The following is a 20,090-nucleotide window of genomic DNA, read 5'->3' on the forward strand; positions in this document are numbered from 1 at the left end:
GTTCTTCTATCTCTGTATTTGAACCCTAATTTTTTTAAAATGCTGAACATTTTATTCTAGGAAACTTAGGGTATAAGATAATACATATAGTATGATTCATGGAAAATGTAATAAACTGTTAGGAAATATTCTATTGGTGAAAATAAAGAAGAAAGTTCATATAAGGCTTGTCTAGGTGCTTTGATTGTTGTACTATCAAGGGTTATATATAAGGGGTTATTAATAAGTACCCATGATTGAAGACAGGTGGTATTGCTGAGGAAAGTTGGTATTACTACTGTAAACAACCATCTATCAATATTGCCATTCAAAATTTCAGACTGATTCATAGGTAGTTTTTATTTGACAGCCATTTGTATTAAATATATTTGATGCTTTTTGATGTAGTGGAAAAATAACAAGATCGATCCATAACTCACTTTTTATTTACTGATGGAAAACGTGCGAAGAAATAAAAGCGAAGTTGGATTCTGCCCATGCGGTCTCTTCACCATCTATGACAACTATAAGATATTGGTTTAACGAACTTAAACGTGACCATAGATCTGTTTTTGATGAGGGTGCCCAGGTTGCTCAGGAGATGTGGTTACTAAGCAGATCATTGAAAAGGTCCATGATGTGATTCTTGCTGATTGCCGAACAAAAGTCTGCAAAGAAGCAGAGGCTGTAGGTGTGTTGTACAGAATGGCAATAAACATTTTATATGATAAGTTAAGAATGAGAAAGCTGTCGGCTCGATGGGTGCTGTGATTGTCTACTTCAGAGAGCAAGCAGATATGGTGGTCAACTTTGAAGCAGTGTTTGGACCTCTTTAAATGAAATCCACAGAAGTTTTTACATCAAGTCGTCACTATTGAAGAAACTTGGATATATTACTATACACCAGAGACCAAACAACAATCAAAACAATGGTTTTTCCAGGCGAATCTGCTCCAAAGAAGGCCAAGATGGTCTCATTGACTGGAAGGGTCATGGCTACGATTTTTTTTGGATGCGAAGGGTTAATCCTCATAGACTTTCTGGAAAAGGAAACACAATCACAGGGCTGTGCTATAATGAATTATTGCACCGATTCAACGATGAAACAGACACGGTTCCACTTGTCAAAGAAAAAAGTAGTGTTTCATCACAACTCATCAGCTCACTGATCCAGAATTGTTACAGCCAAATTGCATGAATTGTACCACACAATTCTTCTGCATCTGCCATATTCACCCGACCTGGGTCCCTGCGACTTTCTATTTCTGAACTATTATGTCTGAAGATACTTAATATTTACAGAATTTTGGGAGTAAATTAGTACATGGTATTACTCATACACAAAAAGTTTTAATTTGGGCATGGTATGTTGATGATATTGTGGGATGCGGGATATCATTATTTCAAAGTACAAGGTGTGAGGGTGCGTGCGTGTATTTCTCTAAAGTCAATATTTATAAAAGACTCATTTTCCTCTGTTTCAATGTATTGTTTTTTTATAATCAAAAACCAACCTGAACAACCCAAGAATAGAATTAATTACAAAGTAAATGAAATGACCTGTATCATTTTTTTTTTTCCCGAAAGCACTTTCGCCGGATCCCGCATCATCAGTTGTATATAAAATATATTTATATAAAATTACATATCAAACATAATTTTTTTTAAAATTAAAATAAAAATATTAGAATTGCAATCACATATACAAAAACATATAAAGTCAATTAAATAAAATAACCACATATATAAGTATGAGGGTATAATTAAAAAATTAATTAAAATTAAATTTTAAATAAAATAAATAGAAAAAAGTAAATATATATATATATACAGTTATTTGATTTAATTGACTTCATATCTTTTTGTATATATGTTTGTAATTTTAATCTTTTAATTTAAAAATTTTTATGTTTGATATGTAATTTTATATAAATAACTGATGATACGGGATCCTGCGAAAGTGCTTTTGGAATAAAAAAAAATAGGGTAAGTGTCATTTCATTTACTTTGTAATTCTGTACATGGGATGTTCAAGTTGGCTTTTGATTATAAAAATACAATGTCTGTGCGCGTGTGCGCATATGCTTGCTTGCTTGTTGTGCGCACATGTTTTTTTTTTTTTTTTTGTAAGGGATACTCTTACATTTATTTAACATTGTAGTAATTATAATATTCATTATTTATGTCTTTGATAAAGTGTGGTATTTTTTTCGTTATGAAACATATAATTTGACTATAATTAAAAAATAAATCATCATTGCTATTATTATTATTATTATTATTATCATGACAAATTTTTATGTATAAATAAATGTTTATCATAAATTAATGTTTAAAAAATGTATAATTATAAAAAGGTAACTATGTGTTTTTTCAGTATCAGATTGAATTTGAAAAGGTTGGCCTGTATTTAAACATCCATAATTTCCTTCTTAATAGTTGAAAATAATTATACTAAGTATGTAGAAAACCAAATATTTATATTCATGCACTAATGTATATATATATATATATATATATATATATATATATATATATATATATATATATATATATATATATATATATATATATATTAGTTAAACATGTTTTTAGGTTGGGTGTATATATGTAATTTTTCTTTACTATTCTTATATCCTCAAAACTATAATATATTTAAAAAAATCAAAATATTCAAATTGTTTCATGAACTAGTATATTTTTATTTTTCCTAGTATGTACATTGCAATCTATTCAGCAAGTACAAGCACACTCCCCTTGCCCTAATGAGATGAGGGTGATATATATGACATGTAAAATGTAAATGTAAATATGCTGGCACAGGCACCAGCCACATGTGGTATGAGTGGAAGCATCTCAGCCTTTCATCCGGAGGTCTCGGGTTCGAATCCTGGTCAAGCATGTCATTTTCGTACGCTACAAGAATTGTCAGTCATCTCATCCTCTGAAGCAATACCTAATGGTGGTCCCAGAGGTTATAAAAATAAATAAAAAATAAAATGTAAATGAGGTGCAGTTTTTTATAGAATAAGGTGAATAATCATTCTTGAGACGTGTGGTTAATTGAACCCTAACCACCAAAGTACACCAGTATCTACTGTCTAGCATTCAAATCCATATAAAAACAACCAACTTTTACTAAGATCCTCAGAACCTTTGACTTCAAAAATCATCTGTTAGATAACTTATTTGTGACAATGAGTTTAACTATTAGACCATCCCAACCCCGTAGAGGAAGACACCCACCTTGTGACACTTCCGGTTGTCACACCCTCCTCCCATTTCAACCCCTGATGGACTTTAACGGGAGTCATCTTTCACCCTCTAACTTTTTACATCTCATAGTAATAAGCCAGGCCTTGTTGTGATGTTACCGATGTAAATGCCTTATTAGATATTTACATTGGTGATTTTTAAACTCAGCTTTTGCCTTCGCTGTAGGCCTCGTCCGGTTAATTATTAGACCCGCCCGATGGGATGAACTACATATTAAAAAAAAATATGTCCCTACTTACTAGAAGCAGTGTTTATAATACATTTTTTCTCTGTAAAGTCGGTACATTAATTTGTTGCTTTAGAGTGTCTGTCTTCACTTTCTTATGGCTGTGAAATATATCACAGCCAGTATAAAAGGCACTATTCAGAATACTTTCTCTAACAAATTGTTTACTACACGTCAGTCTTTATTGTAAATATCAATTAAATTTATTCTTGGTAAGGTTTCATATACTGTAAAAAACTTTTTATGTTGCACAAGTAATGAAGTTTATTTTATGTAAGTATATATGATGATTCATGAAAAATATAACAAACCTTTAGGACATGTTCTATTATTGAAAATAAAAAAGAAAGTTTGTATAAACATAAGATTCAGAAACACTTCGTTACAGAGTGTCAGCTGGCAAAAAATTTCACCTTGATTTCTGCATCTTTGGTAAAATTAAGCCTGACGTAATTCTTGGGACCAAAAATATGGGATAAATTTAATGAGTTTATATGAAATCTGACCTGAAAAATTAAAAAAAAAGAAATTAAACGAGTTATTAAGTTATTGGTAGTTGTTTTTAAATTTGGCTTCAACTTTTCAGAATTGAAATTTAAATAATTTAAGCAGTATTATTATTTCAGGTGTTTTTTTTTTTTTTAGTTGGCTTTATTATTATTTTATTTTAATTTTCAGTTAAGAATGTTTTATATATTGGTTGAATATGAATATAATAAAAGTAATATGTAGCAATTATATTAAGAAAAAAATAACTTTATGAAAATGTATGGTTAGTGTAATGTTAATGTTAATGTTGTATGGTTAGTGTAATGTTAATGTTAATGTTGTATGGTTAGTGTAATGTGGTTAGTATTATTTTATTTTTATCTAATTTATTTTGCAGGAAATGGCAAAATGCTATAGAAAAAGCAAGAAACAAAAACAAAGTTCCTTCACTTTTTACTACAATACTTAAAACGTTTGGCAAAGAATATACATTTCTTGCGCTTATTCATGTTTTCTGTGAAGTTGGTATACAGTAAGTTATAATGTACATTTTTTATCGATTTATTAATTATTGGTGCACTACAAAATATTGTAAAAGCTTCGTAATTAATTGAACCAAGGCATTTATAATTAATTTAATGTTAATAAAGTAAAAAAAATAGTGAAGATATATGAGTTTTATTTAGTTTATATCTTACTTAAGAGTGATCATACGTTTACTTAGGGCAGGGTGCCATGGAAAAATTTTAATTGAAAAAAGGCGCCATGACTTGGAAAAGTTTGGGTACCCACTGACTTATACAGTATTTAACATACAATGGTCATAATTGTTGTTTTTATTCTTTTATAACCATTCTTTTTTATAATATAAAGCCATATAGAAGTTGCTTATAGGGAGAGAGCCTTCATCCTATAACCAGGTACACACCTGAAGTTCATTGTTATAAAGCTGGGAGAAGAATAGAAATAATTTCTATCTGAGCATCAGTGGGATTTACATTTGGTATCTGCAACGCTAGAATGAAAACAAATTCATTACTCGTTCTAATAATTTTAATTACATGGATTAATCCTTTTGGATTAATTCTCATTTTTATTTTGTTTAAATTATCAATTTAAAATATGGTGTATTCAGAAAATAAAAAAAAGTTATCACTGGAGAAATTTTTAAACAAGTAATAATTTAAATTTTTATTTAAACTTAATTTTACCCATTAAGTTTAAGTACATTCCATATTTATCACCAGTTTATTTATTTATCAGTTTAGAAATCCTCTGAAAGTTTTGACAACCATTCTCCAACATCAGGTTTTTTTTTATTAAGAATAGTTCATCATGAATATGCTTCTCCATAATTACTATATTTCCATTCCAAAATGCGGAGTATTTCAACTTTATTTTACTGTCAGTAAAGAGTATTGCATAACTGTTCTTTGTCAGCTAAGAGATATTGTTCGTTGTTCAGTGTAATAGACCAGAGCTTTGAGAAAATGGCAAAAGAAAAATATTTAGCTGTTGGTTTTTCTGAAACTTATTATACCAACTCCAAAACTTAAGATTTATTTTTAAATTTATAACTTATACAATTATGTATTTTTAAATATATATTAATTTTTTTATAATTTGGTTATGAGTGATGATTGTTATGTACATTGGAAAGAACGATCAGTTGATTAATATCAACTGTGAGCGAGATTTGTTGAACTGTCACATGTAGAATATTAAGTAACAACTAGTACTGTTTGATATTTTTTGCATGTGTGATTGCATAATTTTTATATAACAGATTTCAGTGATTAATATTATAATAAAAAAAAAAAAAAATACAGATTTATTTATTTGTATTGTATTTATCTATTTTACTACTATATTTTTTTCAGATTGGCCCGTCCATACTTTCTTGGTTTATTATTAAGTTATTTTAAAGAAAATTCAGGAACTACTATCAATGAAGCATATTTTGCTGCTGCTGGAATATCATTGTGTTCTATACTCTACTCGGTATTAGGTCAGCATTATTTATCAAATTCTCTACGAATTGGAATGAAAGTTCGTGTAGCTTGTGTATCATTAGTTTATAGAAAGGTATGTAGTTTTTTTTTGGTTGTATTATGTAAGTTAATTTGGCATTGAAATTAAGGATATTAGGTTAACTTTTTAATTTTTGGTGAGTAACCTTAGCCCAGTTAATAATTTTTTCTCTCATTAAAAAAATTTCAAGTTTAATAACATTTACTGAAATTTATAAACTACTTGTTCACATCATACACTATTATTCTCTTATTGGAAACAAAGTGTCTTTGGAATAAAACAGTTAGAAGTAAAGATAAAATGACCTCCACTGAAGCCAAAGATAATGGAAGTTATGTAAAATTATGTGCAGTTTTATATATTTATACATTTGAAAATGTTTAATATGAATTCCAGGGACCAGTCATAATATTTCATAATAACATAATTTGATTTTAAAGAAATTAAGAAGAGATGGAAAATAGAGAGAAAGGGAAAAGAGTAAAACTAATTTGTTTATTAATTTGTATGATTTTCTAAAAGTCTTTAGATATCAAGTGCCACTTTCTTGATTTCAGATTTCTATGTCATAGTTCATGAGCACAGGATGTGTTATTAATTAGAATCCAACAATATTATATACAAAGTATGTCTATTAAATAATGAGACTGAGGAAGGCTTTTTGTCGAACTGTCACATACAGATAATTAAGTAACATTTGGCGCTGTTTGAGTTTTTTTGCATGTATGACTGCATGTAATTTTTTTATAATTATAACAGATTTTAATGATTGGTATTGTAATAAATAAAAAAAATTAACATAGATTTATTTATATTTTATTTGTCTTTTTTATTATTATTATTATTATAATACAATTTTTCAGATTAGCCTGTCCATTCTTTCTAGATTTATTATTATTTTAAAGAAAATTCAAGAACTACTATTCATGAAGCATATTTTGCTGCAGCTGGAATATCATTGTGTTCTATCCTATTGCTTGGTGTAACACACCTTACACAATAGCTACTCCTCTACAATAGCTCCTATATTACAATTCTAATGTTTATCGTCATCAAAGTAGCTCCAATTCACATTTACATATTGATGAAGCCACTGTGAGGCAAATCAATTTCTGAAAGCTGTTTTCACACATCCACTATATTATAAACTAACTTAAAGGATGTTCCTTTAAATACAGATTTCACTTTAGGAAAAAGAAAAAAGTCACATGTTGCCAAATCCGGTGAATATGGTGACTATTCAGTGTTTGCCAGCAAAAACTGTTTCATACAAATTACTGTGTAAATAGGTGCATATTCTGGATAAAGAATGAAACCATTTTTCTGCAGTCCTAGGTTGCTTTTTTCTCCGGTTGCATTTCAAATAATGCTGATTCATTGTTGTGCTTCTGAAACTCATACTTCCCAAATTATACATCCTTGACACCAAAACACACAAAGAACTTGGCCTAAAATTCGAACCAAGGTTAACCTTCTTCATCATTATTGATAATGGTGGTGTTTTCTAGTGCATTGACTGTTGTTTCATCTCAGGATCATAATCAATACCTATTGAAATTGTTGAATGGTTTTCAATTTAGAAAATATTAAAAAAAACTTTATTCTGTTCTCCATAGTACGTGTGTTTAAAGTGATATTTTTCTATAGCTGAGTTGAGCACTGTCCATATTATTAAAATAAATTTTCTTGTTCAGTAATAGCTTATTCTACAGGTATTCAATAGAACCTTAACCATATCATAAATGACAAAATAAGGCTGGAAAAAATCTTGTAATAAAGAACTTTTCTGGTTGAAAATCTTAATTGAATTCAGGGTAATTTAATAATGTTAATAATCAGTTAGTAATCAGTTTAAAATCAGTAATAACTGAATAATTTAAATTTGATTATTGGATCAATTCAATTGAAAAATATATATGTCTTGCCAACTTGACTACAGGAGCAACAGCAGCTAGCTCAGTCTATTACTTTTTTTTTAACCTCTGGGACCACCATTAGGTATTGCTTCAGAGGATGAGATGAATGATTTATAGCGTGTGTGAAAATTCCATGCCTGACCAGGATTCAAATCATGGGACCTACATTATTATTCTTAGAAATACATAAATATACACAGTATAATCATGTAAAAGAATGCAGTCATTGTTATTTTTTGGTTTTTTGAGTTGATAGTGTTTTTTTTTTTTTAAAACTGTGTGAAAACTAATTGAGGAGCTCTATTACACATTTTGATATTTATATATATTTTCTGAAACTGGCAAATCTTCATCATTCAGTAAAGTTGCCACCCTTGTGTTTGATAATTATTAATTTCACTTAACAATAGTTTATTTGGTAAAAAGAAAATATGATTCCTACAGCCTTATCCATGTATTAACTGTTGTTAAAGTTAAGGAGCATTGGACGGAATTAGTAAATATTTGATGATTACATGCCACTAGCCTCTTTTAAAAATGGATCCAGGAAGGTCCTGGAACACCTAACATATTCTAACATCCTAACATATCCTTCTTCCTTAAAGTCAGAAAAAACTTTTTTTATTTTTCATCAGAGGAGGGAAAATGTTTTGTAGGCATCATATAGACTTGAACCTCTCTACAACATGGGCCACCTTGCAATATTACCTTAGCATCATGATGTGTTGTGTGTTCTTCATACCCCCACTGCTGGCAAACGTTTTCTTTATTTTTATACACCTCAACCTTGATCAGAACTGCTTAATATAAACATAGACCCAAGGGAGACTGAAGATGGAATTATTCACACCCTTGGTCTTCTTCTGCCAGTTGGTGAAGATCCAAGTTTTGGATCTTCAGGTATAAATCCTGGTCAGGCATGGCATTTTCACACGCTACAAATCATTCATCTCATCCTCTGAAGCAATATCCTGTTCTGCAATATCCTCCTCTATGCAGTAATCACATTCCATGGAGGGTCTCAGCAGCATCTGTGCACTCAGTTATTGCAACATCCGTGACCAGTAAGGAACTGGGTTAACTCGCATCCCAGTTTTTTATATTTTCAGATCAGTCATCTGATCTGAAGATCCAGGATCAGTCTTTAAGTCCATATGTCTTTCATCAACTGATCCTGTCTCTCCTGGGACCCTTACCCAGATAAGGTAGATACAGAGGCATCACTTGACCAGGAGAGGGGTCTCCTGTACATATTCTGCCTTTTCCGAACACGGAGATCTAGGGATGCAGGTCTAGCTACTACATCAGTGGCATCACCTGATATGGTACTGTACCCGTATTATACCCAAAAGGGAGGCGACCCTGTGCACCAGACCAAGAATTGCACAGATTACCCCACTCCAGTGTGACGGACCAAGACTGGTGCTACTTACAAAAATTTTGAGATCACCACCTGAGACAAACCCTCAGGACTTGGTCCTGATGTTATCCGATTAATGAAATGGCTTTGATTGACCTTCTATTATGTCTCCTGAATGTGCCATTCTTATTTATCCATACCTCAAGATACTTCAGTCCAGAGGTAGGGTAGATTATCATGGTAGATCATGTGCCAGTGGCCTCTTTAAGTAGATTGATACTAAGAAAGGCCAATGGCTATAAAAATCGTATCATATCCTTGCATCAGTAGAAATAAACTATACTGATGTTGTATGCTATCACATTTCCATTCTCTTTCAGTACTGATAAAACAGTGATCAGTTGATAAATCATAGAGATTATTGTTGTTGCTTCTACTAATATTGAGGTAAGACAGGATAGGTTTTTTTTTTTTTTGAAAGGACTTGCCTATTATGATCCATCATCAAATGTTTCATATTATGGAAGTAATGCTGTAATTATTTCTGAGAGAAATTGCTAGAAACTCATGAAAATTCAGAGAGAAATTTATAGTTGTGAATGAAAATGGAATAAAAGATTAAAAATCAAAAAACAAACCATGTAAAATCCCCATAAAGGATGCTTTTTATCTGCCATAGTACTGTTTGACCCAAGTTGTAACTACAGAAAGGCTTTACCTAAGCATTTTAAATGTGTGATTTTTAACTATCTCCTGTTTCAGTCTGTTGATGTTGAGAGACCATCTTCTTTTCCAAGCTGAAACTCTGGTTTTCGCTGTATAAACTTTGAAACTAGAGTTTCAGCTCTGAAACTCTGGTTTTAAAGTGCTGGGTTCAAGCACTCTGAGACCAGTGAACAGGTACTCAAAGACAGTTGGGTACTCTGATGGTGGAAATGTGTGTTAGTGTGTTATAGAAGTCACCAAAACTGGTATTGTGTTATGACACAACACATTTTGTTTCTTATTGTGAGTGCTGAGTATGTGGAGAATTAATGTAGAAATATAGGTTTCCAAAGATATAATAATTTTTTTTTCTCCTGGTTTTTCTTTATTTTTTTACAATTTGCTGATATCTGATTTGACATCATACCTTGAATTATTCAAATTATTAAAAACTGAAAATCCACCTTACCAGCAAATTAAGTGTGACTCGAGATTTTTCAGTTTATTTCAAAACCATCATCAAAAATTAAAATAATGTCAAAGGTTAAAATCCTTTGACATTATTTTAATTTTTTAACTTATTATAATATTTTAACTCCTGATGATGGTTTTGAAATAAACCGAAAGATCTTGAGTCACACTTAATTTGCTGGTAAGATGGATTTTCATCTTTTAATAATTTATTAAATGTGTCAGTGGTAACCATGTTTGAGAAATTCATGCTTGAATTATTGGAAAGAATGAACAGTGAATGCATTAACAAATAGGAATTTTAATTTAAACAAAATTTAATAAATATATATTTATTAATTTCCTTTTTATTTAAACTATTTTTTAGTGCTTAAAACTTGGAAGAACAGCGCTTGGAGACATTTCGCCTGGTCAGGTTGTAAATTTGGTGTCAAATGATGTATCAAGATTTGAATTTGTTACAATAACGTGTCATTATATGTGGTCAGCACCATTACTAGCAGCTATTATTGCTGTTATATTGTTTACTGAAATTAGATGGGCTGGCCTTATAGGAATATTAGTTGTTTTTATCGTTGTTCCATTGTTATGTAAGTACAAAATACTTTAATAAATTTTATACATGTTTAAGATGTAGCGTAGTATTTTCTTCCCATAACCATTTATTTTTATGGGTAAAATATGAAATTATCTTTTATTAAAATATACTGTTATTTTTAATTGTGCATATTTTTTCCAACTATAATGGTAATTATTGCTGTTAAAAAATCATGTGAAGTTGATAAATAAACAATAATGTAATTTTTAGATGACTTTCGCAAACATAAGAAATATATTACTTATTTAAATTAGTATTCACTTTGTAAATAAAGTTTTAGAAAATATTAGTTTTTTAATGCATTAAAAAGTATTAAGGAATAGTATGAAAAAAATTGTTGGGTCAGCATAACGAAATGGATCATTTCATGTCAAATGGATCCATGGTCCCCAGTCGACCATCTCTAAACTTTATCAAATTTTGCATGGACATTCAGTGTGGTCTTAAATGCCATTATTACCAAATTGTAGCTCTAAATCTGCTATTGCTGATTTTCTGTGACCTGTTGAAAACAGAGTATTTACTGGTAGTTCAGGCATACATGCAAAAGATGGTTCAGCTAAAAGGTTGTTGCAACATTTTGTAAGTCAAAGTTTCAGCTTATATAATTCCTTATCTAATACATTAATTGGAACAAGACTTTGTAACCTGAAAAATGACATAATTGTATGTAACATCCTAAAGTTTCAAAGCAACTGGAGACTTACGTCAGGAGATATTAATCATCAGATATGGTCAAAAAGTTTTTAATTCAATTTTTGACCTACCTTTGAAAGCTTATGTCTCAGGTATACCTTTTTTAGATTTTCTCAGTTTCATAATAGAAAACAAGTTTTCCACAATGTTAATGGATTAAATGAATACTCTAGAAGAAAGTAATTTTTTGTTCAAGTAATATCATTCCGTTTTGCTGCCTGTTAATACAAAGTTGTTAACTGTATTAGCTGTACCTTGCCTCCTGTTGAATGCAAATGAGACAGTTTCAACTAATTATATCTATTTTGGCAAGCACAATTTTTTAAAATATTTATTACACATGCACAAAAGAAACTAAAATCATAAACAAAATTAAATATAGTCGTATAACACAGTGCAATAAAGTATTACAATATTTTAGAACACAGTAGCTTCAGAATAAAATAAAAATATCTAAAGTAGTGAGAAACTTTTTAACACAGTACTTTTAATTCTACTTCAGCTTAAATTGTTTCTCAATCATAGACTGGATGTATTCTGGATACATATATTGTCGTCTTGATGATGTTGATGGGGCTTCAAGAGTAGCAAAAATGTGCTGTTCTGGAATCCAGCAAGTGTTCTTTCTAGGGAGCTAATGATAAGAACAAGGTGCACCATAATGTGTACAGTAAGCTATGAACATCTCTTAAATTGCACAAAAGTACGTTTCTGCATGTGGATGTTTTCACCATTGATCCTAACTGAAACAAAATCTTTCTTTTCTGGACAGATTTGGGAAAATTCATCATCTTCAAAAATGTTCAAGACCCGTTTTTTTCCTCCTTTAATAGTTTAGTTAATTTTCTTGAAATCATCTTTCAATTTTTTCCTCCATTTTTTTCTGGTGTCGCCAAAATACAAACTTCACATTTGAACTTCCTGGCCTGCTTCACCATTTGCATTGAAATCCTGAATTCATCAGCTACCTCCGAATTCATCAGGGTACCAATGTCAGAATCTGAATTTGTGGGCAAGCTGAGATCGAAAGTTTGGTTTTGAGCTCTTCAATCAGGATATCCAGATCTTTACATCCTTGATACTGCTTACTCTTTAATGTTTGCATTACATTAGCAACACTCAAACCAGCAGCAGCTGATGCTGTAGTAGCAATAGCATCTTGTGCTCTTGTTACCTTCTCTGCTTCAGGTAGCCTTTTGAATTGCATTTGCTGATATTTTTAAGCTTCAAAGGAGAGGTTCCAAGTAGTGACAGTAAGGCATCCATTCTTCCAGAAGCCTTTAGCATTTCCACATCACTAGATTCTGATTCTGGTTGATCATCCTTTGGCTGAATTTCTCTTTGAGCCAATTCTTGCCCGTATTGTGGGCATAAATTTTGACCTGGCTTGAAGTCATAATTTGTTAAAGCTTTTAATCAGTCAGCAAAATCAATAGCCACATTCCTTTTCTTGCTTTGTGCCACTCTTTTCCAAATGAATTACAGCAGTCCTGTAGGAATTCAAACTTCATCAGCAAAACAGCTTTATGATAGGAACATATGACAGCATCTTCATTAAACGTAATTCCAGATTGCTGCTGTAAAAGTTCTTTGTCCAGTGCTGATAGATCTTTCACAGACAACAAAAAAGCTTTTCTATAATTAAACGTTAAAGACTTGTGTTATTCAGAGCCATCAGGCTTGCCAAAATGGCAGGGGTCAAGAACTTCACTCATTTTAAAATAATTCAAATACAGTTGGAGATAACAATAAATATCAAGACTGATTATGGAAGTTATTCACTAAAAACTATGCTAATTCACAAAAATTTGATGCTTATATACCCTTTCTTCAAAATAAAGAATGCTCTAGAAGAAATGGAATTTTCCAGAATATTCTAGAACTTTCTATAATGTTCTGTAGAATACATTCTTGAAATTTCTAGAATATTTTAGAAAATGAATTTTTCAGATCAGCCTAGAAAGTTCTACAATAGTCCAAATTTTTTTAGAACACTGCACATCTTTTTCAAGATATTGTAAATTTTAGAATATTTTTTCAAAAATATAATAATACTCTGAAGCATTGAATGTTTTTCCACCTTCAGCTGTTTTAATTAACTAGAAATGTCCACAGGTTAAAAATCTGTCACATGCAAAAGACTAATTATCTTAAAGCTTTCTTACATCCAATAATGTATGGGTAAAACATCATGATAAAAAATATTTGACCAAATTTGGTGATGGATTTCTCCTGATTTAAGATTCCAATTCCCTTAAAACTGCAGGATACTGCATGTAATTATTCCCTTTTTCAAATTATAAAGTCTCATTCCGATTAAAGAATTTAATAAGGAAATATATAAGCTCAAACTTTGGCTTCCAAAATGTTGCGACAAATTTTTGGCTGAATTTCAGCTACTATATCTCAAAATCACATTCCAAAAGATACTTGTGACTAAGATATTCAGATATAGCATAAAAATTTAACCAACAGTACCAAAATTCAAATCTGTATTTTTATTATTACCATCAAAATTGTTAGTCAAAGATAACAATTTTTACATATGTCCACAAACTATAAGTAAGTACCCCTTTTTCAAGAGGCTACACAAAATCAGCCATATCAGATGCAATTGCCATAGCATAGCTGCAATTTGGTAAAATAGCATTTCAGACCCTGTGAACCTCCATCAAGAATTTGATGATATTTTGATATGGTCAACTGGGGACGATTTTCAAAACTGGACCACTTGACATGGAATAACCCAAATGTGTTGAAACAATTTATTATGATGTCCCAACAATTTTTAAAAATTTTTTCACTCAGTAACATTTAATTTTTTATGTTATTAGAAGAATATATATATATATATATATATATATATATATAGAATTAAATTCTCTACAAGTTTTGTTTAAAAGTTTTATGTGTTTATTACCCATTTAACAAATTTATTACACGTCAGACATTAAAAAACAGGGTTTTCACCCAAAATTTCTCAAAAACTACTGCAGATACAATTCTAGGACCTATTTTATTCAATTTTTCAGGTCAACAACCATGAGAAATCTGTAATTCTGTCACTTAATTACCGTCCTAAAAATTTCAGTGTGACCTCATTTCACCAGGGTAGTTGAAATCCTAGCAAAATGAAGATTTTACGACGTGTTTATAAAAACTGTTTTATTATTTTTACGAGTAGAAATGTTATGAAAGTCTAGGGAGAACTTGGTGATACATTCTGTATAGAGCTATCAAGAAATGTCTGCAATTGTTTTACCAACTATTGCAAGAAAAGTACAGTATTACTTTCGGTCACCGTGTTTGATTTGGTGAAATTGATTTTTCACTACATTTTGAGATATGAGTAGTACAAAAATACCATTCACTTAAAATGTAATTTCCTTATTTATATATATGTATTTAGACCTATATGTATACAATTTGTGGCTCCAAAATATCAAAAACTACTAGATCAAGTTCATTGAAATGTAAATTTGCTCTTTAGTGAATCTGAAGTTGTGCAGTGTGAAAATTTTATGAAGATTGGTAGACTCGTTTCTGAGTTACACTCAATTTAAGATCGACAACAGACAACATAACCTCAATTTGGGTCTTACTTTCAGTCGTATGGGAGGATTGGGGGCTGAAACTGAATTTTCTTTACATTTTGAGGTATGATGAGTACAAAGTTACCATTCATCTGTAAAAGTTTGTGGTTTGAAAATCTCCAAAACTACTTGATCAATTTAATTGAAATATAGATATGCGTAGTAGTTTATCTGAAGTTGTTCATGTGAAAAATTTGATGATTAGTTGAATTGTTCTTCAGTTATGCTCATTTAAGTTCTACAACATAACCTCAGTTATTATGTTCTTATTTTAGTCTCAGTTGAAGAGGGTGTTATATTAAGAGATAACTTTACTTAAGCAAATCTGTTAAGCTTAACCTATTTGTGAATATTTTTAAGAAACATTTTTCCTAAAATTTATTCACCACCTCTAAAAAATATATTTTTGGTTTTTTAGCTCTAATTTTTTAAAATTTTTATTATAATTTTTTTTGTTATATATTTTCCATTGCTTAAAGTGCCATTAAAATTAAAGTAGCTTTGGCACCTGTAATCTAGTTCATATCCACAATTAGAAGCAATTTTTTTCATTAATTTCATAAAAGTTATAATTTATTTTATTATTTCATTATTTTTTAAACCATCAATCTCTTTAAAATAATCTTTTTTTTTGTTAGGGATCTCTGTATAAATAAATTTTCCTAACTTTTCCTCACAGAGAAGCTTCTAAAATCAAAACTTTTCGATGTTTGAGAACCACTAAACCAGCATTACTTTGATGCCTGGAACAAATTATTATTATTACATTTAAAATAAAAGTGTTATTTAAAAAGTTGTTTTTAACTTTTTATATTATTTAAATGTTTTATTTTTCTTTTTAGTGAATTTTTACTAAGGGTTCTGTCCATTTCATTAAGTTTAATTTTTGTCATTTTTTTACTAGTTTATTAATTATTTATTATTGTTATGTTATTTTATTAATGTTTATTAAGTGTGTAATCAATACACTTGTAGGTGACCTGATATGAATCATAAATCACTCCTGAAAACAGCCCAGCCTATGTTAATATTAAAAAAAAAGAACAAAAAAAGTGGTTTCCCATCACCTTTATTGCTGATCCAAATATATTGTTGCATGTTAGCATGCCAAAAATACACTCCTAACTGAAACCTTATCCTGATCAGCTTTCAAATAATATGTTTCTGATTAGTGGTTTTTTATCTGCCATAAGAAAGTTCAGGACAGATATTGTAAACCAACAAATTTATGTCCCCATTTCCATTGTGAAACATGTAATTTTTCTCCTTTAACCCCAAAGGAAAAGCTTATTGTTATTATAACAACAGTAACAATTAATTATTATTGTTAAATTCTTTGTTTTACATTATAAAATTATTTCAGTAAATTAATGGCACTGTCTTGAGAATGGTCAACAAGCTGTATCAGTATAACTGAGTTTATAAACTCTTTTAAGGAAGTGTAATTTAAAAATAAAAACGTAAGGTTAAATTATTTTATATTTATGTTTTATTTTCCATTAATAAGGATTTTTTGTATTTTCTCTTTTACAGCATATGTTGGAAGTTTAACTTCAAAATATCGTCTACGAATAGCTTTAAAAACTGATGAAAGAGTCCGTTTAACAGATGAAGTTATTAATGGAATACAAGTTATAAAAATGTATGCTTGGGAAAAACCGTTTTCAAAATTAATTACAGCAGCACGAAAGTAAGTTTTTAAAGGTTTAAAAAAGTTAATTAATAAATAAATACAAGGGGGATCCAGAAAGTAAATAATGTTTAAGAATAACACCCATTCAGGTGACCTCATACAATGAATCAAGGTCATTAACTTCCCTTTTGTATTAGCCTTGTCTGACCCAATTAATGTGATTATAAATATAACTTTTTTTCAGAGTATTTAAATTTTATGGAAAATAGAAATTTCTACCATATGTAAAATATGAAGTGTAATCTGGTTTTTAAATGTAAGAAATGTTTATCCGTTAGGAATGTATAGAATTGTATGGAAATGCCGTTACCAGTGAATGAAGTGTGAGAAAATAGTACATAATGTTCAGTGAAGAAAGATTGAATGTTCTTGTGTAGGAGACTGTGAAATCTAAGAAAATTATAATTTGTTTTGCAAAAGCTTGCAGCAAACCAAAATGTAACAGTATGATGATGCTAATTTAATTTATGCAATCCATTTTAGAAAAAAACATTTCTTTTTACTTTTAACATAAAAATGAAGTAAAAATAACTTCTAATACAGAAATCAGAAACTTGTGATAAAATGATAAAAATAAACATTTTTAGAAAGTATGTTACTGTTATATTAAAATTTTATTAAGTAAGACAGAAAAAAATATTTGTTACCTCAGTGTATTTCTTCAATACACAATAAACAGCTGCCTGTTGAACTACTTTCATTATTTCCTAAATTTATCACAATATCTTTACTATTATTTTCACCCAAACTGTCCATTTCTCATGCTTTTTTTCTTTAATTATGTGTTGAATACAATTTTTCCAAGCATTTGCATCTACTCTATTAACACCTATCAATAGATTTTTTACATCACTTAACTTAAATATTTATGCTATTACCTCCCAATGTAGCCTTTAACTTGTGCTCATATCAATTCTATCAGGTTAAAATTGTTATAGTATGGAGGAAGACATATGCGACAATTTTTTGATTTTGTGATTTCATCTACTTTTTTTATTTTACTTAACTGCTTTTTAGTATTTTTAAAAGTTTTACTTTTAGCACGTCTTTGGTATACACAATTTTAATCATTCAACAATTTCTGATACCCAGGTCAAAATATTTGGAATTTTGAAATAAAACAATGAATTTTTTTCTAATAGCGGTTTTAGTAAAATGTCAAAAATTTAAATTGTTTTCACATGGTTTCAAGTCTTTTTAGAGCTAACATGATTTTTCAGCAACAATTTTGGCAATTTTTTTTTAAACCAGTGCGTAAAATTGTTAACATTCATTTCACTGTGATACTTTTGGGAAGATCTGGAATACCCATAAACCACCGTTCAAAAACACATTTTCACTTCCAACATGTGTTACTATTAATCATTTACCTTTTCCAGCCAGGGGTTTTCATCCCAGTTGACAAACCTTTCATAACAGTATCTTTTGTTCTTTTTATTTCCTTATCCACCCATACCTTTTCCCATACATCTCCCGCAATAATCCAGGTTTCATCTAGATAATAAGTTGTCTTACGTTCACAAAATCGCATAATCTGTCTTAAATTTATTTCCTACGCCATGAAATAATATCGTCGTGTTCAATCAATAATGCATTATTTTTTCTGGACATGAAATGAAATTTCATTGAATTTAATTAAAACACAATGTAATTCACTTCTAGAAAACTTTAGCAGTTCAGAATTGGTATTCATGGTATTTAATATTTTGTTTAAGATAAAAAGCTCATTATTGAAATAAAACAAAGAATTTTTTTAATTTTTGTTTTAGTAAAATGTCAAAAATTTAAATTGTTTTCACATGCTTTCAAGTCTTTTTAGAGCTAACATGTTTACCATCAATTTTGTGTTTCTTTATTATATTAAAGATTGTTCTTCCACTAACACCTGTTGCACTACTTGCTTTCTGATCAACGTCTCTGACTGCAGTTTCAGGGTTATCTTTTTTTTATATGCGTTGCTAATTGTTTTTTTTCATAGCTGCTTAAGAGTTTTTCCTGGTGTATGTTTTGCGATAGAACCACTCATTGCTAAAACCCAATTGGCAAAAAACACAGGCTAAATTAATAATTTATGATTAAACACTGATTAAAACTGTTATGAAAATGAACCATATAACTGTATCGTTCCATATTGACTAACAAGATAACATAGACTGAAATACTTTTTCTGAACTGAATAATAGTGTAAAGCATTATAAATGATGTTATTGTTATTAATCATCAATAACAAAGATTCAAAAAAATGTTTAATGACTTATCATCGGCATGCTATGGTACCAGGTAAATGATAGCTTACAGTACATTATTATACACGTAAAACAATAATTGTACTTGCATGTGGGAGTAACAGAATGATTGAGCCTAAACTACTGAGGTATATAATATTTGCTGAATTCATATTTGTATCTGCTGCACCGTTTCGTGACACAAGGAATATATTCCACAAATAATAAATTGTGTATCCTTATAGATTTCACTGGCAAGTTTCTGCTTCAATTTTTTGGTCACAGGAGAGGGTCATCCACAAAACTCTGTCTAAATGTTAAATTGTTGGTGAGCTTTTCTGATAAAAAACTATTTTTGCAAGATAAATTTTTTGATAATTTCAAAAAAAATTTTCAAGATAATTTTTTTCCTCAAGAAGACAAGAAAAGACAAGTAGGAGTTAACATTTCTTAGCTTATGAAATGAGAGGTAATGAATTTTTTTAATAATATTTTTACTGGTTATGACACATGGATCTGTCATAAAACTACTGAAAACACAAAATTTAATTAATGAATTAGTATGATTCAAAAGTTTACAAAGTCACACTGACTCTGGGCACAGTGTTTTTTTTTTAATAAGAAAGACCTCTTAAATTCCTGAAGGAAAAATTTCTTTCTGTAAAATCCGGCAACCTAAAAGGAATATCAACCTTTCTGGAGATAACATAGTCTGGAAACAATCATTTGACCACATTGTTTGAGTGCCTAGTATGTGACCTAGTGTTACCCATACTGTTTAAATTATTTGTGTTTGGATTGATTTCAAGTTTCTCTGTTGTTTGAGAAGATA

The 20,090-nt window shown here is 29.8% G+C and overlaps 1 protein-coding gene across 2 annotated transcripts in view; it reads left to right on the forward strand.

Annotated features, from left to right (window-relative positions):
* Positions 1 to 20,090, forward strand: part of LOC142333289 (ATP-binding cassette sub-family C member 4-like) — a 164,649-nt gene that overhangs the window by 68,771 nt on the left and 75,788 nt on the right. For both annotated transcript variants that reach the window (XM_075380309.1, XM_075380311.1), the window contains exons 4-7: positions 4,368 to 4,502; positions 5,851 to 6,055; positions 10,821 to 11,043; positions 16,874 to 17,030. In XM_075380309.1, coding sequence (XP_075236424.1) covers positions 4,368 to 4,502; positions 5,851 to 6,055; positions 10,821 to 11,043; positions 16,874 to 17,030 — 720 coding nt within the window. The remainder of the gene's footprint in view (positions 1 to 4,367; positions 4,503 to 5,850; positions 6,056 to 10,820; positions 11,044 to 16,873; positions 17,031 to 20,090) is intronic.

This window comes from Lycorma delicatula, chromosome 12 (genome assembly GCF_047948215.1).
Source record: "Lycorma delicatula isolate Av1 chromosome 12, ASM4794821v1, whole genome shotgun sequence".
NCBI classification, from domain to species: Eukaryota; Metazoa; Arthropoda; class Insecta; order Hemiptera; family Fulgoridae; genus Lycorma; species Lycorma delicatula.